This window comes from Tauraco erythrolophus, chromosome 8 (genome assembly GCF_009769465.1).
Source record: "Tauraco erythrolophus isolate bTauEry1 chromosome 8, bTauEry1.pri, whole genome shotgun sequence".
Classification (NCBI taxonomy): Eukaryota; Metazoa; Chordata; class Aves; order Musophagiformes; family Musophagidae; genus Tauraco; species Tauraco erythrolophus.
This window is the reverse complement of record NC_141472.1, coordinates 40,395,004-40,418,179: the sequence shown is the minus strand read 5'-3', so window position 1 is coordinate 40,418,179 and position 23,176 is coordinate 40,395,004. Positions and strand designations below refer to the sequence as shown.

General features: G+C 37.3%; 1 protein-coding gene across 1 annotated transcript in view; it reads right to left on the bottom strand.

Moving 5' to 3' along the window:
- ARHGAP15 (Rho GTPase activating protein 15) overlaps positions 1-23,176 on the bottom strand; it is a 334,864-nt gene that overhangs the window by 124,999 nt on the left and 186,689 nt on the right. Inside the window, exons 9-10 of the mRNA XM_086615574.1 lie at positions 13,079-13,201; positions 3,997-4,095 (exon numbers count right to left, since the gene is read on the bottom strand). Of these exons, the coding sequence (XP_086471700.1) occupies positions 3,997-4,095; positions 13,079-13,201 (222 nt within the window). The remainder of the gene's footprint in view (positions 1-3,996; positions 4,096-13,078; positions 13,202-23,176) is intronic.

Below are 23,176 nucleotides of genomic sequence, written 5' to 3'. Positions count from 1 at the left end.
AAACACCAAAAATCTTGCAACGGTCCCCACCCTTGGCAGGAGTGCACAGAATGTGAGTTATAGTACACTGGGAGGATTGTCCCAGGCTTTCCTTGCCGCACCGCTCAGCTCAGTGTCGGAGCTACCTATCAGACACTTTCTGGGGACAAGAAAAAGCTTGGAATACAGGCTGAACATGGCAACTCAACAGATAGTTCCAGAAAAGCCTGAGTTACATCCAAGGTAGATGTTGATGGCAAAGTAAAAGACTACACAGAAAAAGTGAGGAATGCACTGTTTCATGAAAAACTTTCCCTCTAAGCCCCTGAGAATGTAGGAAGTGAAAAAATGCTAGAAATCTTTGAGTAGCCAAAGATTTCTTCAATTTGATAATTGCATGGTACAGAATTATTCTCTCATCCTCATCAGGTCATATATAGGAGAGGTTTTTTTCTATTGATATTGCATTAGATACCAAGGGTGCAACGCTCTTTGCCTAGAACTATTGGCTTCAGTGGTACAGGTCTGTATAGCTAAATACTCAGGATAAGAAGCTCATCATAATTTATGAATGAATAAATAACACAGGAAGAATGAAGCAAAAAACTGAACTTGCTTAAAAAAAAATATCAAAAATTAAAGGTGACAATTGCCTTACAAGTTTACAGGAATGGGCACATTTTTATTGACTCTTTTTATTAAACTCCACTATCAGCTCTGCAAGATGGTCCAACCATCCCTAATCCCCATTAAACCATATCGCCAAGTAGATCATCCACCCTATTCTTAAACACGTCCAGGGATGGGGACTCAACCACCTCCCTGGGCAGCCTATTCCAGTGGCTGACAACCCTTTCAGAGAAGAAATACTTCCTAACATCCAACCTGAATCTCCCCTGACTAAGCTTGTACCCATTTCCTCTTGTTCTATCACCCATCACTAATGTAAAGAGCCCTTCCCCTACCTTCCCACCATCTTTTCTCAAGTATTTGTAGGCTGTAATCAGGTCTCCCCTCAGCCTCCTCTTCTCCAGGCTAAACAGCCCCAACTCCCTCAGCCGCTCCTCATAAGTTTTATTTTCCAGCCCCTTGACCAGTTTAGTCGCCCTTCTTTGGACTCGCTCCAGGAGCTCAATATCTCTCTTAAAGCGAGGGGCCCAAAACTGGACACAATATTCCAGGTGCGGCCTCACCAGTGCCGAGTACAGGGGCGGGATCACTTCCCTATTCCTGCTGGTCACACTATTCTTGATACACGCCAGTATCCCATTGGCCTTTTTGGCCACCTGGGCACACTGCTGGCTCATATCAAGCCGGTAGTCAACCAAGACCCCCAGGTCCTTCTCGGCCAGGCAGCTCTCCAGCCACTAAATAAATAGACAGATAAATATGTATTACGGTGTGAGAATCTTTAGACCAGACCTTATGAAGCACCCTGTGCTGAAATGGTGAATAGGCAAACAGTAGCCTAGGGGATAAATGACCAAAATCTGATCTAAGTTGCAGCAAAATAATTTCAGAGTAATTCCTTTGATTTCGATGTAGATATTCATTTTAAACTAGTGTAACTAAACAGGAAATCTTGCCAACAGTTAATGACACTCTCTACATTTTTAATCTGTGGGAGAATATTACTACAGTTGGCTATTGTATGTAACCTCATCTACACAGGAAAATGTACTAATTAATATGGTTTATTCAGATCACTTCTAGACTTTCTGTGCACAGCGATAACATTTTAAAAATCAGAAAAATAAATAGAAAATCATTAGGTGAATACTAATTAAAACCATGAGCTGATAAAAAAGAACACAACCGTTCAGCAAAGTATGAATGTTTTGTAAGTAACGTTTAGGGTTAGTCTCCTAAGATTTTTTTTTTTTCCCCCCTAATAATCCTTTAACTTAAACGAAGCACACGAGTAACGTTTTTGGTACAGTTACAGTATGTAGATGATATATTTTCTAAATAGGAAAAAAAGCTTTTCTACGACAGCCAATATGCCAGCTGTACTGAGTATCTAGGCCATCTTACTAAGACTATGAAAGTAAACATACAGTTTTCATTAAATGTGCCTTTCCCATAATTGGTACATAAGTATTTCCCATGACTCTGCAGTTGAGTATCTTGGCTGGAGGCATATCTGGCCATTAAGAGGAGGGCTTCAGATCTGTTGAGTCTCAGCCATGCCGGGAGACTTGGCACCTCCACATACTGCTTCCTAATACCAACCCCAGTATAAAATGTCATCAGAAGCTTGCATAAACATTGGACTTAGCTTCACATAAATTACTGCAGTCCTGAGATAGTTTATGCCAGAACTTAGTAAAAACAACACTATGAGTAAATAGAATGTGAGTAAATGCAAGCATTTTAATCCAAGAAAATGATAATAGAAAAAAACTGTGTATCACATATAAACTCATAAATACAGTGGTAAAATGAAATTTTTATCTCATGACATATGATTAGCTTTTATTTACATATTAGACTAACTAAAAGGAGTAGACTTCTCTAAAGTCACAGGAAGTTTGAAGGAAACACAAGGACAATAATGCAGTACTCCGAAGGATGAACTCCTCTGAAGAAACAGTGCTATTTTCATTTTCTTCTGTGAACATTTCTTTGATAATTACACACACAATAAACATCTAATTAGATTTCTTGGATTTTTCTATTACAGTTTAGTGGTGTAGATACCTCTGGCCTCACTTCTGGAGGTCTGGTCAAATACCATACAACATCTATGAAATATCTAGTGCATCTTTTGGAGAACCTGTGCTAAGATCATAACTGAACAGTCAATTAGACATGCTCTGCGTGGCGTGGCATTTATATAATCTAATCTCTACCTTTCCTTTTCATGATCAGAATTTCTCCTCACAATTCCTCCTCTATTAATAGTCACTTCACACGTTTCTCCCCTTTCTTTGTTTCTTTCTTTATCCAGCCTCCAGCCTTCCTCCAAAAAACCAATGCTACTATCTCCCCCTACCGAACAATCTCCACTTTGTTAGTCTCTGATTTCCTGCCAATCATTCTGGGAATAATAATATCCCAGTGCTCTCTTTGCTGTATAATTAAAGCATGAATTTCCCAGAGTTTGAAACTCCAGGGTAGTTTTATTGCACCTTTCACTATAAAACCAGGTAACAATGATGGAATTAAAATGGCTTTTTCCTTTGTGGTTAACGGTCTAAGTATCTTTTTATTTTTCATTGGTTCTCTTGTTCTGAGACTCCAGTATATGGCAGTGACAATGGGCTCACCCAGCCTTATTCTGAAAATAAATTTTCTATCTTTTGCAAGATATATGTTTCCCCAGATCCCTGGAACAAGTTGTAAACTTGTAACAGATGGTGATGAAGCCTCACATTTTTATACAATACATTTTAAGATTCTGCATCTACCGCATGTACCTTCCAAAGAAAATGACCTTCAATGAGAGAAGATACAATCTGAAGAAAGGAAGGCAGGCAACGGTGTTAAGCACATCTTTTTATACCATGAAAATCCTTCTTATTAAATGAACCAAAACTTTTAATGAGGATGAATACTCATTCCAATATTCTTACAAAATTATGGTGTTTTAAAATAACTGTAAAAATTAGACACCTGCACATATTAAAAAAATATATGTTACATGAATGTTATATGAATAACATTTCTTTTGGTTGAATACAATTCAAGACTTAGGAAAAAGTATTGGCATTACACTCACCAAAGACTTCAGAATGGAAGTTACTGACATTTTATTGATGTTTAGCATTTGCTTACCCAGAGAAAGACTAAAACAACAACATGTCAAACAAAATATAAGGAATAATCAGCATGAATGGATTCTATTAGTGTCTTATCATATAAAGAAAATGAAGATACAGAATGTGTTATAGTTCAGTCTATAACAGTATTATAAACTGAACTGCCTGCCTTCCCTGGCAAGTTGAACAGTTACAAGGTTAAAGTTTTGATTACTAATAGAGAAAAAAAAAAATCTTAAAATGTTAAGGTACTCACCTCTTTTTTCAACAGCTTTTATACACAGTCTTACAAACTGGGGGACTGTAGATTTCTCGTGCTCACAAACCAAGTGCAAATGAGAGCCAAAAATTTGATCTACATTTGGAAAATAGAGGAAAAAATACATTAAAGCATAGTATTAGTAGTGGGATTTTTCTCTCTTCTGAGCTTTCGTATTAATTAAAACTCATCTATCGAAGATGGACAGACAAAGTTGGAAACAAGTCCTAGTGGTTGTCAGCATCTGCAGGACAAAACCTCTCAATACCTGCTGCCCATAGCACTCGAGTACTTCCCCTGGGTTCCAATTTCAACTGCCATTTAGACCTTGACCTTTCTAAGGCTTGGAGGCCGCAGTCTCTGGAGTTTGCTTGGACCTGCCATAAAAAAGTGAAGACCATTCTAGAGATACAGATCCATATCTTGTTGAGTCTAAAATCTTACATGATATTAACCTTGGTCCAACCTTGAAACTCACATTGTTCAGCAGCCGTCTCTTGGGCACAAACAGAGTTTCAGTCTTGCCATAGAGCACCGTAGGGAGGCAACGGTTTAATTGCTTTGCATCATCAGGACTTAGTATATCTCATCTTTACAAAAGGGTTTTCTGTCATCGATTTATCCGTTTTAAAAATAGAATGTACTAGACGTCTTACAACGAGGATTGCATCTTAGACCAAGTTTAAGTTATTTGTGTTGTTTCTTTAATGAATAATTATTTAAGTAGCTAAAGTTACTTTTAAATGTTTACGATTTTAAAGTTTTGAGCTACTTTGAATGTTGATCTTAAAACATATTTGTATAAGCAGGCTAAACTCCTCAGATTACTAATTAACTTCCTCCACCTCATTTCCACTCTGTATGTTTGAGAAATTATGAAAAGAGCAATCAGTAATGGGGATGTTGTCAGCTAGAATCAAAATGAATCAAACAGATGAAAGAAACTACTCGATAGGAGCCAGTTAAATGCTCAAACAATAGGAGTGTACTATCATCATTTATCCAAAGAGACAGTCTCCATAAAACATGTCAACAGAGCACTACATTTTGGAACTTGGTGTAGAGATATTGAAAATTTTTGCCTAGATAGCTGAGGGGTGCTAGCACAAGCTCGGGCTCTGCAGAGCAAACCCAACACGAATGCTCACTTGCAGAACAGCAGGAGCTCCTGACGTTCTCTACAGCTCCCATGGCACTGGATTATTTACTCCATAGTCAGTCCCATCATCTTCCACCATAATCGGTTTGAGTGCTTCTTCCTCCAAGCAGCACACTTTTTTCTCACTGATGAGTAAACTCCTATTTTTTTATTTTCTGCTTTGCAAGGAGCTTTGCTTTCTTATCGTTGATCACTACTGTTTCTTACTAAGCTTAGATTTCAAGAGCAACTCAATTGCTTTTTCTTTCCTCGTACCCTAGAGCAGGGAACAATCAGAGAAACAAGGTGGGGTGCATGGGATGGTTTGGACTTGATATGTATCAGGGAAGTTTATTCCAGCACCTCCCGATGCATACGATCTGCATTCTGGTAGAGTACATCAAAGCCTGAATTTAAGTTAGTCGGAGTTTCGGCTGCAGAAGGGATGGAGGACTGGGTTCACAGAACTACGCTGAAGAAGGTTGTGTGCATGTGTGGCGTTAAGCATTAGCGAACAGTCTGTTACATGTTTTGGGGTTATGTTTCTGACAAAGCACAGTCTGGTTACATTTTCTTCATAAAACATTTATAGCTGCCTTCAGTGGTAATTATATATACAGAGATTTATGATTAAAATGTACTAGCACTTCCTCTTTTGACATCTTAATTGTGTTTTAAAATTTTAGCAAAGACCTGTCAAATTCCTTGCATAATATGGAATGGCCTCCAATGTAAATTATGTTAAAAAGACTTTAAAACGTATCTTATTTGGTGGACAAAGACACTTGCAAACAATTTCAGAAGAAAAACAGGCAAAGAACTGCACTGTGTTTAGAAGGCAATACATGAAGAACTGAAACAAAATTAGTGCATGGGTCTTCAGCAGCTTTTCTTCTCTATTATAACCCCTTTATAACCACCTTCCCGGATTATTTTGCAGTTATTCTTTCAATCTCTAATATGAATGCAGAACACTTGGTATTTCTGAAAGGTATTTCTGAAATTTGGAAAAGGCTGGAAACTGTTTTGCAATTCTCATCTAGTCCATTACTTCTTTCCTGGATGCTGTATCTTCAGCAAAATGTTTAACCTCATTTTGTATACCCTTCAGTATATAGATACAGTCACACGCTGCATCCTGCAGTTAAGCTTTGAAGCATCTCTTCTTTAGGAAACAGGATTTTTGTCTTGAATGGAAGGAGCAGCAAATCTGTTGCTGAGCATCAAAAGACTCTACGGTAAAACAATGACACGCAACTGCTTTGGATTTTTTCCCCCCTTCTAGAAATTCAAGAGTATTTATAAGTACATGATCTCAGGAGTGATCCAAACACTCTGAATTCTGGGAATTCCTGAACCACAAACTCCGTGACTCTCTCTAGTCGATCGATTTTTGCTGGATCTGTTTCTGTACATGAACACGGGAATGGCAGTAGTTACATGGCCATATTTACACTCTTAGAGGTCATAGGGATAGTTGAGGAAAACTCAGTTAAGATTTGTTTGTGCAGTATTTTGAAAACAAGGAATTACAGGATTGGCAAGTTACGAACTTCTGTAAACTAGATTTATGTGCAACTAGGATTAAAATATTATTTTTTTTATTCTTTTATAGGTATGTATATATATTTTAAAACTAGTTTAAGGAGAAACTATCCAGAGTATTTTTTCAAAAAATAAAAAACTGCTCCCAAAGGGATAGAAGAAGCAAAAAACCAACCCTTTCTTTGATTTATTTGTGATAAGGCCCTTCAAAACTTCATTTTTTATGACTTGAAAAAAAAAGATGTACACAACACTCCTAACCTCCTGTTATGACAGTTTATGTTTCCTATCCAGCTTATTTAACTCAAATGCCTGGGAAATAGACACAATTACCACCTTATGGAATGCTACTTAACTTTAAATGCTCCCCTCTGAATAGAAATCCACTTTATCTTCTCAGAGTTATTCCAGTTTCTCAGGAATTATTTCCTCTATAGGCTCCTGAAATGCTCTTGTTTCATCATTTAAAAATTTAAACTAACAATTGTTCAGAAATATCTTTTATTAGAACAAAGGCAATTCCCATACAGTGGATTCTGTTCACAAGAGCTCATACAAAGGAGCTGCATACTATGCCCATATACAGCTTTAATCATTCACTCTTTCAGCTGTTATCAATTTAAAACCAATGAAACTCCCACACTGAGTCCATTTGAGCAGTCAATTTTAATATCTTGGGGCATCTGTAGTTATTCTGAATTGGCTGCAAAAGCAGAACTAACAAGTTAAGCTCTAACCATAAGTCTACATCAGGCTGGTAAACCATACATCAAACGCAGACAGTTAGTCAATACTGTAGTATGAAAAACCAACAAGCATTTTTAAGAAGAGCAATATATTCATAATATGTTTGGTGGTATGGTTTACATTACACATCCCTTATATCTGCGCATTAACTTTCTATTTAAGACAGGGGGGTGTGTGACAGCTTTGCTCACGGATATAAAATGAGACACCAGAAGAGCAGGGAATGGACATTCACAAGTTGTGTAATATAAAATGATGATTACAGCTGCAAAGAATTGCTTGTTCTGGTGAGCTTCAAGTTTTTCCTGAGCCCGACGGAGCTACTTTTTTTTTTTTGAGTAGCTCTCGCAGGCTGCAGCAAAGCCACTAATTCTGAGCTGCACAAATCTCGTCTATGGGAGACAATACTTCTGGAGAAGAAACAATTAAAACAAAATCACTAAAGCCACATCCTCACTGAGAATGTCATTGTTTAACTGGTTTTGGTGTACATGGATGAGATGTGGCCACACTTGGAAGGAACTCATACTTCAGTGTTTTTTATTAAAAAAACAAGGAAGGGTATGGCTAATGTTTCTTGGGGAGAAGGTCCAATTCCGACACGAGAAAAGAAGGTATAATGGTATAATGCCCAAGCTTTTGGAAAAGTGAATTATATATATGTAATTCAGTGTCTTCCAGGAGCAGATTTAACTCTACTGTGTCTGGATTTGAACCACTAGTTTACCAGAGCTTTGTATCAATATCTACATTGTCCGTTTTCTTTGTATCTATTTGAACGTTGGGAGGGAAAAGGGAGAAAAAGAAGGAAAAGGCAAAACAAGGGAGGTATGTACAGAGAGGGGTACAGAACAATAGTTACCACAGCAGCGAATTTTTTGGAGGGGGAAGGGATGTGTTCTGAAAGGTGACTTCTAGCAGCTCAATCTGTAGAGTCAGACATATTAAGTCAGACATTAAAATGAAGCTGATCCCAGACTGGGCTCCAAATAATGCCACGATGCTTTTACAATAAGTGGGCCAGGCCCTCAGTTGACTGAAGTCAGTGAGGTTGTCAATGGAGCTGCCCTGATTTATGCTAGCTGGGAATCCTGCCAGTCCTTTTAACTTGGAGATTTACTATATATCGTTGATCTGTGGTGGTCATCAATTTAAAAAAAAAATTACATTTGCGAACAGTTACTATTAAGTGGCATATGAGCTACCAGATTTGTTTCACATTCTTAGGAAAAGGGAAAATAGAGTATTGCAGACACTGGTCTCTTAAGAAATGATGGTGTTTTACTGGGGGCAAGAGCTCATTTGAATTCAAAGAGAGTGAGTCTGCTGTACTCCTCAAAACAGGTCTCCCAAAATGAGATATTTTGAAATTATCTGAATTATTTCTGACCATCATGTGAAAGGAAAAAGCCACTTTGTCTAACGGTTGGCAATCCATAGGTTTTGGGAAACAAACTTCCAAAAATCTGTGCAGTGGTTAAAGAAAGAAAGAAATACCCTTGTGACCAACTGTCCCTGCAAGTCAAAAGGAACATCTCCTAACTTTCCTTAAATTACTATGGACACCAGATCACTCGCTAAATTCTGGAACAGCCAAGAAGAATTACAGAACACACTAAAGGTAGGTCTTAATGTATTCTTTTGGACTTTTCATGAGTGTTACACTCATTACCTCAAGCTACTCCAAAGTCCATTGAGACATATGAAGCAACAAAGACTTTTTCCTTGTCTGGAAATAAAATAGTTGGTGATCTCTGCGCTGCTATCTGCACAACCACCAACATATGCTGAGTCCTGTTCTATAGGCTATCAAGCCAAATCACAGCTAGTTCCTTTCACTAGCAATTGAGTGGCTTTTATTTTCGTCTTGAAACAGTTGTACCCATTCCAATTTTTATGCTGTTTTGGTTTTTGCCTTAACTTAAGAAATAAATTCGATGACGTTGCTTCAGTGTCTAGCTTCTCAGAAAAAAAAAAAACAAACCCAAAAAAACCTAGATTAATTTCTTGCCAGCTGCATTTTCCTCATTTCCCACAGTGTCGTTTATGTTAAGTTGTTACTCACGCTTTTTTAACATTTACTGAAAGTGTATTTTGTGATAGTCTATTACTAACACAACCACCATAGCTTTAAAATCAGTTTCACAGAAGGTTTGGTGGTGCTTTTTTTTTTTTGCGGACTAGAAAGGCTCAGAAATCAGGAAGTTAGCAGGCCAATATCAAGTTGAAGGTTGGCAATTCATTTTGGGTAATATTAAATCATGACAAAGCTCAAACATAAAGATCAAAGTTCAATTATAGACTATAAAGTAGTTTTAAAAGAGAAGATTTATATATTATTTTTCTAGCATATTAGTGCAGATTCTGTAAATTCTGAGAATACTTCAGTCCCGAGGAACTGAGGACCCCTGCCCTAGCATATAAATTTGAACCCAGTTATTCTCGAAATAACACTGTTAATAAGGCAGACATGGAACATGCCTCTTATTTACTATTTCTAGGCATGTGTGGATGTATACGAACATAAGTGTGCATGTAGACACACACCTACTACACAGCATCTCGAAAACTACTCAGAATGCTTCTAGACCAAAGAGACTTTGTGCCAGCGTGAGTGAGATGGAATGAGAAGGACTGATGATCTTCATTAGCGCTCTCACTGGAGCATGAAAAACCCCAGTTACCAGCCCACTGCAGTGAATGGAGACAATGTGCAGTTCCCATTCTGGCTTCTTTTATGCCAAGGACTAGAAAGCAAATGGGACAGCGATGACAAAAATGACTTTTTGTCATGTAAAGCATTGGCACATCTTCATTATCAGATCAACATGCAGCTAACATTTACACTTCGATCTGCTACATTCCCTTGTCTGATTGTCATCCTCCTATTTCTTATTCTCCTCGTTTGTTAACTATCTACTTTATTTACTGCACGGATATTGGCTACATCCTCCATAAACAAAGTTTTGCTAAGAGTTAAATGACAATCACATAATTTCTAGATTTTCTGATAACAGTGTTGGCAGAACAAAGTACCCCAGGAGATCAAACTGCTATTTAATTTTGAAGCCTGTATTCCCAAATTTGGTTAATGCGGAGAAACGTGTCGAGTCTTCTGGCCAAGTGTGTACACAGCGGTGACTAACAGAGCACAGAACTGTGTTTAAGTGAACTTACCACCTCAAAACGTATTTACTCATGACTATAATTTACGTGTTAAATTTATTGGAGTTTTGGTTCCAATGTGACATACAATGTAAAAAATCAATATAGATTTGAGAGCTTTATAGTGCCCCTGGCAAATATGAATAGCACTTGATGAAAAGTGAAGGTTTTCACAGCACCTACAGTGCCACTGCATTGGAGTAATTAACACCACACGCTTCACAGATATTTATATCAATTCTTCACGAGCACACAGAACAGCTCTTTGTCAGAAATTTGGTACTGAGATGTCCTGCAAGGCTTTAGACACACTTTTATTACGAGCCCCTATTTTAAGGGATTTACAATTCTGACAGAAATATTTCCCTATGGGATAAAAGTTAGTATGCATGTTCTCAGAGCTGGAGGAATTTTTTTGCTTGTAAAAATTGGTTAACGTTTTTTTTTTCCCTTAAGAAAGGAGCAAATAAATAGTTTTGAGAGGTTTCTGCAGCCATTTAAGTCACTTTTAGAAAAATAAATAGATGCATCTTATAATACAAAATTTGGCAAGCTTTTCATTTTTAATCTGGATGGTTGCATTTTCCGATTTAAAAATATTCTAATGTGAGCCTAAAAATTAACATTTAAAAGTGGTCTCTGTATAAGCAGTGCAACTGCATTTTCATAACATTTTAACAGATTAAGGGATAAACTCTGGTGAAGACAATGAAGGAACCTTATCGAATAAGCATTTCACATAGACTTACCGTAGATTGGAATTAAGCTGTGCTAACGAATCCTGCCTCATTTGCATGGCCAAAACCTAATCCTAATGAAACTTCATGGTAGATAACTAACATGTTTTCTTCATGGTAACATTAGTTTGATAACAAAACCGTGCCGGGTACCAATTCTGAATTACAGTGTCAGAAATCATGCTTTTTCGTTATTCATGGAAGAGTATCCCAGGTAGAACCAAGCTACGCTTATGAATCAAGAGCTTAATGCAACTGTAGCCAAAACCAAATGCATCTGGCTTTCCTAGAGAGATATATTAGAGGATGGATTTGAGTTATGCTAATGAATCTGGATTTGTTAGCAGGGATCACATCTGATCCCTATGTAACACCGCAGGAGATTCATCAGCCACACTTTATTAAACTGAAAAAAAACCACCCTTAAATCCAGAAATTAAAAGACTATAAATTACTACTCTATTACTGTAATAACTGAAACAAACTAATATGATGCATTCAAATCCCACCCTCAACCCACAGAGTACTTCAAAGAGGTAAAACTCTCCAACATCTTGAAGTCAGACGCTACGAATGCTTAAGGACAGATCCTGAAAGTTTGGGGTGTGAGTGTGTGCACACCTTGCACACATATTTTTATGTATAAATGACATTTTTTGAAGTGTCTGTGGCAGTTAGAAGCAGAAGCCCATCGCTCAGGCACATAATGATTTCATATAATGAAGACTTCCTTACAGTAAGCAGCATTGCACTGAACATTTCTGCACGTATGTAAAATGTAAGAACTTAATTCATAAAATCTTCTCCTTTTCTTCAGACATGGGCCCAGCTGGTGTTTAACTGTTGTAGCTGCTTGAGCTTTTGCTGGCTAGGGTCAGTCTCTTGGCTCAGGACAGACAAGTTTAATACACACTAGCAACACCCCTTGCCATTTTTGACACACCACTGGAAAACTCACACTCCAGAGATTGACAGGGGTTGCTGGCAAAATGCCTCTTTCTAGTCAATTTGCATGTGCAGTTGTGGGTTTCACACATAATAATTTGGGATTGCGTACATTTTTAAAGCATTATCCCAGACAATATTTAAAAGCATGGCTTTGCTTGATTCTTAGTGGTCAGAATGCTACTGCCTTCGAGTTACTACCAGCTTCTCAGCAAAACTCTTACTCCTTGGACAAACTAACAAACACATTTTATCAAAGAAACTATTTTTTAAGGATATGTGAAAGTGATGGCTGACCAACTTAGCAAGAGATTGAAGTAGGAAAAAGTTACAGATTCAAAGCATTTATTATTCACTCACACGTATTTTAAATTGTTAAAAATGTATTCTGTTGGTGAGTTAGAAAAATAATGAAAGAAGACAGCAGAAACTATTCCAGTCTACTCAAGAAAACAAATTAGCACAGCATCTGAAGTTCCTATTTAGTATTCTAAACTATAAAACTGTATCAATCTCTTTTCTTAAAAAGAAATGGAGTTGTGCAGCACATTGATTTGCAATGTGCGTGGTGAGTGCCTGTGTTACACGGAGGGGCTTCTACCACACACACCCCAAAGCAGAAAAATTGAAGCAGCAGTCAGATAGCACAGAGACAGATGTAACCATACGTTGATCTGTTTTCTTTACAGTTCAGCAGTGTAAGTTTTATGAGATGAAGCAACAAAACCGTATCTAAGGAGTATTTGTCCAATACATTTATTCGTTTAACTTACTCCAAAAAAGTACATAAGACCAAACACACCTTTAATAAGTCCCTTTTCTTGCAACGTTTTCAAGGAGGGTCTCCGGGAGATGAACTTCTTTAATCTGCTTTTAACTCGGTTTCTGTCATTTGTGTCAGAGGCACTGTAGTTTAGTCTGAAAACTAAAGGAAATCAAAAGAAAAAGCTTCAGTGAAATGATATTTTTAAACTAGTAGTAGTTTGCTCACACAGCCTTCGAAAACAATAGCCATAGCCACCCTAGTAAAATCCTGCGGTAGGTCAGCAGTGTAGCTGGTTGGATAGTACAAAACATCTGATTAATATTTTTGTGAATAAACACGATGAGTTCACTCTGCTGGTTATTCACAGAGTTGTATTATTTATTGCCTATAAGTATTTGGATGGCGACCAGTTTACTCATGAAATGTTCAACGAATCCCATAAGTTTCACATGGATGATTTTTCAACTAAAACTCTGGACTCAAAGTGTGCTATGCGCTATTAGCTAGATACTACTTGTTACAAGAAAGGATGGATGGTTACACCACTAGTGAAGGACTGAATTCTCTTGCCAAGATGGATTAAGCGTTATATATATATATATTTAATGCAGTTATAGAAAACATGGCTATATGCCATGAAATGTGTGCAAGATGCATTAATTTATGGAAAGAAAAGTATTCCTGTCCTAATGATTATTCTATTTAGGCATTTACCAAACTGAGAAACATTTTAAGCTCAATTTATTCCTGCTCTATGTTAAAAAGACATAGAACCCAGCTGCAGAAAATCCCCTGGAGGAAGCTTCAAAGGCATAAATTTGACTTTTTCTCTGCTGAGGTGCTTATAGGGCACCATCGTAGCTATCAAAATAGGCAGTTTTAGTAGAAAGGACAAACTCGACACCCAGTGCTGCATGTTCCAGAAGCAGCACTGACGTCATGGGAAGACTTTCTCCAAAAGTTTCCCTGAACGAGAAGATTTTTAAAGTTTTCTAACAAATCACCTGTGCCTCACCACCCTTGAATAAGCTTTATCCCGTGTCCTGGGTTCTCTCACTCTGCCCGTTCCCTCAAATGCTGGGTAGGAGAATGAGGCAGCCGGAGCTGTACAGCCTTCCCTGGCAAGGACCTCCAGCTGCAAGAGGGGTGGCTTCTGCTTTCTGAGAAAAGAATAGCTTTCCATCTTCTCTTGAAAATCAATATATAAATACATCCATCGAAACACAGTATTCTCCACAAGCTGAACTTGCAGGAGTTGGTCCATCGTCCGTTCGACAGAATTTCTAAAGAGTACCCTGGATAGTCTAGCTGTGCTTACGGAGATGCTCCCTAATCTCCCCATCCAGATCAAATCTCCCCTACAAGGCTTTGGTCTTCATACAGAGTATCCAAGGGAAGAGAGAGAGTAAAAAGAAAATTAGGGCCAATATTATTGGGCTATTTTGTATCCAGAAGTTTTGCATAAATTATAAACAGAACCAGAATATTTAAAGGTGCACAATTATAAAATAATGTTGAGCTAAAATAACTGGTTAAGCAACAGTAACAAGCCTGGAATATTGTGGTTTACATTACAAATCTGATTTTAACAGCCAAACTTATAAAATGGTTTACGCTTTGCTGTTGTCTAGGGAGAAAAACTTGCCAAATTGTTCATTTTAAGTAAATAGAACATAGCCAATTAAGGAAAGCAATATTTAAACACATGCCTGCAATGATCAGAGCATAGTTTGCTTCTGATTTCACTACTGATTTTCAGAGAAGAGCGCTCCATTTTCCCACAGCACTAAAATGACCCCACACATACTTCCACAAACTAGTAATCACACAGGACAAATAAAAGGACGCTTTACTGGAAAATGCACAGCTTGGTACAATAATCCATCACTTATGAAAAATAGAATTCACATTTTTTAATGGTAGCATTCTTGGAGTGATGTATCATAGAATATAAAGATTAGCATTCAATTGATGATTGGTGCTTTTTTAACATTATAGCGGAGGACTTTTTGTTAGAAATTGAGCAATCTTTGGCAGGGACAAGCTAAAATTCCAAGTCACTTGGCTGTGCTATAAAAAGAACAACAAATGGATGTTTCTAATTCTGCGTCTTAATGGTACTTTGAAACAGTGAAGTGAATTGTATTTAGTTTGGGGACTCTCTTGCTGCTTAGGGCTGTTCTGTCCGTAGCGATTCATATTTAGGTTTGCTTTTTCCTGACTTACAAGTGAAGTTTCCCCGGTGTAAATGATGCAGGAGAGAAAACATCTCTTAAGCCACTTAAGATGCCTGCCACATTTCCCATTCTGCGGAACTCTGAAGCATTTTATGTCCACTTGAACTACATGCTTAGCTCTGAGTGTACACCAGATTTGTTCAGATACTCTGAAGTGAACGTGGCCATACTGTGAATGGTAGGATAGGGGATCTAGGACTTGACAGCCGGGTAAAGATCCCTCTTTTTAGAAAGATTCATTAGCCAAGCTGGATGCTTTCTACCTGAAACAGCAATTATGGTGTTAAAACTACATCTAGAGGTAGGAATAATTATTGTCATGGATACTTTTGTATGTTCTATGACGAACTGTATAGCGCACAGTTAAAAACAGCAGCAAAGCTAATTTTGGTGAATTTCTGTTTTTCCTCTGTTAAACATGTGTGAGTCACCAGAGGGAAACTCCAAGCCTCCCAGAAATTCAAGGGTTTAGATAACATGTTCCAAAACTAAGTTTAGTCAGAAATATTCCTGTTGAGATCTCATTTAGAAATACTCCTTGTCTTGCCAAACCATTCTTCTCGCGATATCCCCACATTAAAATGAGTTTACTGTTATATTTGGAAATACAAAGCGGACCAAATGTTACTTCCAAGAGAAAAAACAAAACAAAATAAAAGGAAAAACAAAATGTAGTTATAAAACTCAAAACCCACACTAAATATTTTTTGGAGTACCTTCCTTTTTAAATTTCAGGTTCTGGATTTGGCCAGAAGAATCCTCCATGAAAGACAGCTGGCAAACGTCAAATAACATAAAAAGTGGAAAGCATTTCCATACAGAAGTAAAATAGGATACTTAAAGATATAAGTATAAAACAATAGGAAACAAAATCTACTGCTTGTTCTACTGTATGTTCCCTGACACAAACTGCATAGGTGTACTATTTGATTCATTATATTGAATAAACTCACATCCCCGATTTCCGAAGTTACTCACACTGATATAATCCACATAAATGCTTCAAAACCAACACAGAACAGAAAGATAATCCCCCTGCCTTTGCACAGGCTCTTCGATTAAGTATTTCTTATATCGCACGGAGAGCTTCTGAGACAGATGATGGAAGCACGTGCTTGCTTGTGTTAGGTGAGGGCATTTTGCAGTACATGTAGAGCCCAATACTATGCTAAATTTCTTCTGCTAGTGCAAGTGAGTGCAAGGACACTTCAATCCAACAACAAAAACGTAACTTGAATACTGGCTGAATTTCACGTTTGGCTGGAAATAAAGTTGGACCTTGGAGATAGAAAAGCATTTTTGATGACTTTGGTCACTTTATTGGGTCTCTATTTATTCTACAGGTGGGAAAGGTATGAATGCACAAATGAAAAGGATAGCCAGATCTTTTCCTCAGGCAATTTACTCTAGAATTAAGCTATATTGAATCACAACAGCGTATGGCATTGGGGAAGTGTAATACAGATTGGCTTCAGAAGAAAATAATATAAACACATCATTAAGCATAAAACAAAGAACACCTCTTTGGCCCTTAATGTTGGATAGCACTGTAATGCCTCAGCTGAATTAGGAAGGATAACTATAGACTAAATTCTCTTCCAAAAATTGCACCAAGGAAAAACTGACCTGTCGTTTTGGGGGCCTGTATAAATCCTCTGAATAGTTATTCCATGACACAACCCTGTCTTTAATATTTCTAATGACGTACAAATAACAGGAGTATCATGCAAACTCACAAAATAAAGTCTGTACAAGAGCTTTTACACAAAAAGACAAGTGGAAGGAAAGAATTAATGCATCACTTCCAAATCACACAGTTCTGTAGAAATAGTACCATCAGAGTGAATGGAAGTTTTGAGATTAAGAATTGCTTGCTATAATTTAACACACTGAATTGTATATATGATGCAATCACAATAAACATCACTTAAGCAGGATTAAGCAGTGGCTAATATATTTGCAAGGTGAAGTTACAAAAGTCTTTCTCCAGGATTTTGGCATGGCCACAACTAAAAGAGCCAGGCAAGGCTCAAACCTTTTCAAGGCAAGGATCAAAATTTTTACTGTGATTACTTTCAGTGAGTGAGTGATTACTTTCTGTGAATTTAGTAGAGAAACTAAAACACGTCATGTATCTAGACAATATCTTTCTAGCAGACTGTTTTTCGTGGGTGTGATGTTCTGGGCAGAGCCTGAATGATTCAGGAAGTAAAATGTTTTAATATGTTCTAAACAGCCCCGTATTTTATTGGCAAGATTTTGTAACTCCATATAAAATGATCTTACATTCCTTCCAACGACTTTTATTTCACTCTTAATTTACAAAACATTTATACATAATCCCGAGGGTTTACCTATGATTAATTCCTGCCAGGTACAGTATATCTGAACACTTCTAACGTGCTGAAAGCATTGGTTTTTGAAGAACTATCCATTAATGGCTTTCTGAACTGTGACAATGGATATTGACAGTGCTTGTCAGACTAAAGCACTATTGATTGTCTCACATCATGTGTATAGCAAAACCAATTTCTTCCAAGTACCTCTTCCTAACTGAAATACATTATTATGGTGCCTATCTATTTATTATAACACCCAAAATTATCGTATGCAATTCATTTGGATGGAAAAGGCTCATACAGAATGAAAAGCAGCAATGGGAGTGGATAATGCATGAAGACATTCAAATAGCTTTATGCTAGTACCTTCTCTTCCATTAGCCTTGTTCTGCAGGAAAAAGCCCACAAATAGTCTGGACCACACAATTATTTTTTTTTTAAATACTCCTGAGGACCTCAAAATTTCAGGAAGTTCTCAGAAATGCAGATGACTTGTAGTATAACGATAACAGTAATAAATTGGAATTTAATAATTCTTTTCCCAAAGAATACTAAGAGTGACAAGCCTGACCATACAAAACACAGAATACACTGATCAAAATCCTAGATGCAACTTTCTTAAAATACATGAATAACTCCATGGGCTTAACTGTTATCTCTGGTGTCTTGAACTAATCATTTTCTGAAGTGCTTTACAGACTCATATCCACAGTCCTCAGCAGCATCTTGCAGGACTGAATCAAAGCTCAGACTGCAAAAGGGGAGGTAGAAGTAGGTGTCTATGACTTTGGATAGTGAAAGTACCAGTCTAACAAGAGAACTATCACATCTGTGTGAAAATATTAATTTAAAGGAATTTATGAGTTAATCAATTAATTTAAAGCAATGGGAATGCTTAATTGCTGAGTGTCTCATCTTCCTGAAGAAATACATCGTAACACACAGAGGTGTATGACTATGCCTGCATTCCAGGACACATTGTAATTAAAGAATATACAATGACTCATGACTTTAAGGTTTATTGGATTTCACTGGAACCCAGAACTGAACGTTTTGTTCAGATTTTTTTGGCCTGCAGTGGATCATAGAATCATAGAATCATAGAATGGTTAGGGCTGGAAGGGACCTTCAAAGGTCATCTAGTCCAACCCCCTGCAAGGAACAGGGATCTCTCCAACTAGATCAGGTTGCTCAGGGCCTCGTCCAACCTGGCCTTGAACGTCTCCAGGGATGGAGCATCCACCACCTCTCTGGGCAACCTGTTCCAGTGTTCTACAACTCTCATGATAAAAAATTTTTTCCTAATATCCAATCTGAATCTACCTCCCTCTATTTTAAAACCATTACCCCTTGTCCTATCACAACAGGCCCTCCTGAACAGCCTCTCCCCATCTTTCTTGTAAAAAATGTAAAAGTACTTCTTGTCCTTTAAAGAAGGAGCAGCATGTCTTATCATTTGTATAAATGATCAGTTTTTCAACCAGCACCAAAGTCTTGAGAGTGACAAAACCAAGTCCCTGCCTCCTTCCTTTCCTTTGTAGTGCTCTGAGGTGCAGTCAATAAAGTCTGCTCACTGAGGATAAAGAATTCACTTCACCTACTTTATTGAGCTAAAGACTTTTGTCAGTCATCTTATTTTATCCCTTAGTGAAATTCTTGGGCAGGTCTCCTGAGTTATCCCCACACCATAATTACTGTATCTGTTTTGTGAAAGAGTAAAATGAGAGGCAGATACATGGTCTGCTAAAAGGAACTACACAAATGATCGGCGAGTAAAATGCAGGAATCGGGCATTATCTCTCATCCCAATGTTTATGATAAGCTTTAAAATTATAGGTTTTATGACGACAGAGCATAGACCCAAGAACTACAACGTCAGGTGACAGAATGGGTCCATCGATCAGGAGATGCTAGGAAGATCTGGTTTGTATGGTCAGCGAAGGACCTGAAGTCGTTCAGCTTTATGGTCTTGAAACAGATATTTACAAGTATATATAAGTTGCAAATGTTTATGAAGCAAGCTCAGAAATAAACAATAAGAAAGAGAAAACAGTGATTATATAGCACAAATAATTTTTCTGTAATATGACAGCCTAACAACTTAAGTGCTCAGTAGTATCATTACACTTTGTGAAATTTGTGTGCATTAGCAGTAAAGATTCAATAAAATGGCTATATAATTCATATTTTGCATCATGCTCTGATGCATATAAACTTTTTAAAAAATTTTGTACCCCACTAATAATAAATGGAAATAAATGAATAGCGCGTTAAATATCACTACACGCCTACACATTGTGAAACGAACTGGCACTCTCCGCACAGCTTTTCTTAGTGATGTTTGTACCATAAATATTTAGAAAAGTAAAGCAATATTTCTGAGTATATATTGGATTTATAAAGGCAGATCATACCAAACTAACCTGATATCTTTCTTTAATAAAATAAATGGTGGGGTTTTTTTTAGAAAAGGAAAATGCAATATATCAAATCTATCTGGATTTGAGTTGTGTATTTGATATGATGCCAAACGGGAAATTATTAGTTAAACTAGAGAAGATGGAGAGAACTAAAACCATAGCTGTGAAGTGACTGAATAAGATATTAAAATGAGCTTTGTTGAAAGGAGAGCTACTGTATTGAAGGAAAGTTACCAGTGCAAGTCCTTAACTATTCTCGGAACTGATCTTCGTGTTTTCATTAATGACTTCAACAGAAAAAAGCAGGAGCATTCTAAAAAAACCACTTGTTGTTGACTCAAGACTGATAAACCTTCAGTTCAGACGAGAATGGAGATATCAGGCAAAACCTTAGTGACTTTGAGACTGGAAGCTGGAGAAGAAACCAAATTAGACCTGGTACTACCCAATGCATGGTCCGACAAGGATTAATACAAAATATTTCTCTCTTATGAGCGTGCAACCTTGAACACTCATGTGTGAGACAGGAATTCATGCCAGGAAAGGTGCAGACAGCGGCCATGAGAAGTACCAGGAGAATGGGCTGCTGAGCTTTTGAAAGCAGACAGGGAGCTTGGCATGTTTGGCCACCTAGAAAACGGCTGAGAAAGGCTGTGATTGTTCTCTACGAATTTGTTGGTAGGGGTGGGAAAAGGAGCGGGAGACGAGAAGAGGACAGCAGGGAGGGAGAAGAGCTGTTTAAACTGAAGAACAATGTTGGCACAAGAATAAATGAGCATAAACTGGCCATAATACGAAGTTCTAAAACACCCTTTCAAAGAAGTCATGGTGGCAAACGAGGCTGAAAGAATTTAAGATGAAGCTTAAGAAATTTATGAAAGGGGATACGGAACATGGTACCTTGCGACAGGAGGGACTGGACTAGGTCACAAAGGACACGCCAAGCTTTTCTTTCCACAATTTCTGGGTATTGTCACAATATTAGAAATGCTATTATCCACATTTAACTCGAATATGCCAAACCGCACTGCCAGAAATCAATGAGTTCGCTTTATTCATACAGTATGACCCGTTTATGTTCATCTAATGTAAAACATGTGGGACTCGGATGAAATCTACTGTAGCACACAAAGTCAGGCTATTGAGGCTCTGGGAAGAGAGTACAGCGTGCTCGGGAAGGGGGAACTGGTCTCTCCGAGCCTGTGTCAGGGATTAAGACTCTGGACACAGTCTCTTTGCAAAAAGTAGCTGCAGCCCTTTATCCCCGCTGAACTGAGGAGGGAAGTTTCGTACGAGCACAGATCACTGGGGACGCATCTCAAGCTTCCTTTGGTAGCCACTTTCTGTAAATTTTCAAGTAAGGAGTGATCTAATTACAGATGAATAGGAGCAACAGGCAGGAGAATGATGGAGAGGCTTTTTGCATTCGGTCTATTTCTCTCCTTTGGAGAAGGTTGCTAAAACTCCCAGGAAAATACTCAACCGTTTTGTCTAACACACAGGAATTGAAGAGTGGTCTTTGCCCTTCACTATCCAAGTGATTCAGTGCTGGCCTGTTCCAGTGTTTTAAGCTGTACAGTTTCATCTCACTCATATAAAATATTACCGTATAGAGGAAAAAAAATGGCAATATTTGAATTACTTACTTTTGAAGTTGACATATATAATAAAAAAATATTATTTAAGCAGACTTCCCGAAAGAAAACAAACATGCAATTAAAGGTTGAGGAAGACAGATCAAGGAACTGAAGACTATTTGCAGATCAAGTTGAACAAGTAATTTACAACAAGTAATGCAGTCAGAGGTTTTTAGAATATGGAGTTCTGTTTGTTTTCTTCTGTTGTGGAATATATGTCAATAACTTTAAAGTCTTTATGCTTGACCTCCTGACTGAGTTAGTCTAAAAAAAATATTTTCAACCTTTTGCAAACAATATGAATAGTTGTCATACATATTAAATTCTTTAGACAAAAGGACAAGAAAATGATATGGTTCCTTCTTCTACTAGGAGCATCACACTGAGTGTTATGTCAAAAAAAACCCTTCTAAGTCGCTGGGTACTGCCAGCCACGTCTGCATCTTTAACTTCAAAACCTACATATAACTCTGCCTTATGCTTTAGAAAACAAACTAATTATCTGTAAAGAACAAGGGAGACTTGGCATTGCTATATTTATATCACCCTTGTTAAGAGTCATACAAATGATTCATATATTTAAATTTAGACATGCATTTGGATACCTTGTTGAATCTTTTATTCAGATCCAATCTTATGGGATTTTTCCAGAAAGAATATTATACCAAAGAATTTTCTTTTTATTGAGACTCTTATAAAAATTATATTTTGTAGTTCTAAATTTAAAAAGTAAATTATTTTAAACTTTAATTATATTTCCATTGCACTCAGCCTCCAATTATATTCATAACCTTATATTTTTTGACCCATGATGAACTTCTAAGGCTTCTCATACAATATCAGATAGAATTAATTCATAGTGCAGAGGTTATGAAAACCAACATGTTAAAATTGTTGATTTCCAATGAGCAGTAGTGACATTCATCTGTACATTTGTTGTTTCAAACCACAAGTTTCAGCATATTTTTCTCTTTTAATGCAGCAAGTTTAGTACTTTCCAGTGAATGTAAATGTGGTAGTTTATGAAGAAGAAAGGCACATCCATTATCTTTAAAGTAATCAAAAAATATCTAGCCAAAGATCTGCAATCCATTTGCTGTACTCTGTTTATACGTGGACTCTACTTTATCAAATTATCTCTACCGCAATTAAATCATTAGAGTAAGTATAACTGAACAAAAGATCACCCATGAGCTCATTTTTAAAAAGAGTAAGTTGATGAATTTAAGAATCTTTTTTACCTCTTACCTTAAGTGAAAGTTCCAGTGAGAATCTCCAACATTTATATTCACATAAATTTAAACTTTAGACAAAGTGACCTTTATGGCCATCAACTCCATTTTATGTTTCTATAGAAATTATTTCCATTTGTTAAAAAGTAATTGATTTTCAAACTTTTCAGCAGTTACAGCTCTTTTCTTACAAGGTAATGTCAGAGTTGCACTGTGAGGACGCAGGAAAGACTTCATAGAATCATAGAATGGTTAGGGCTGGAAGGGAC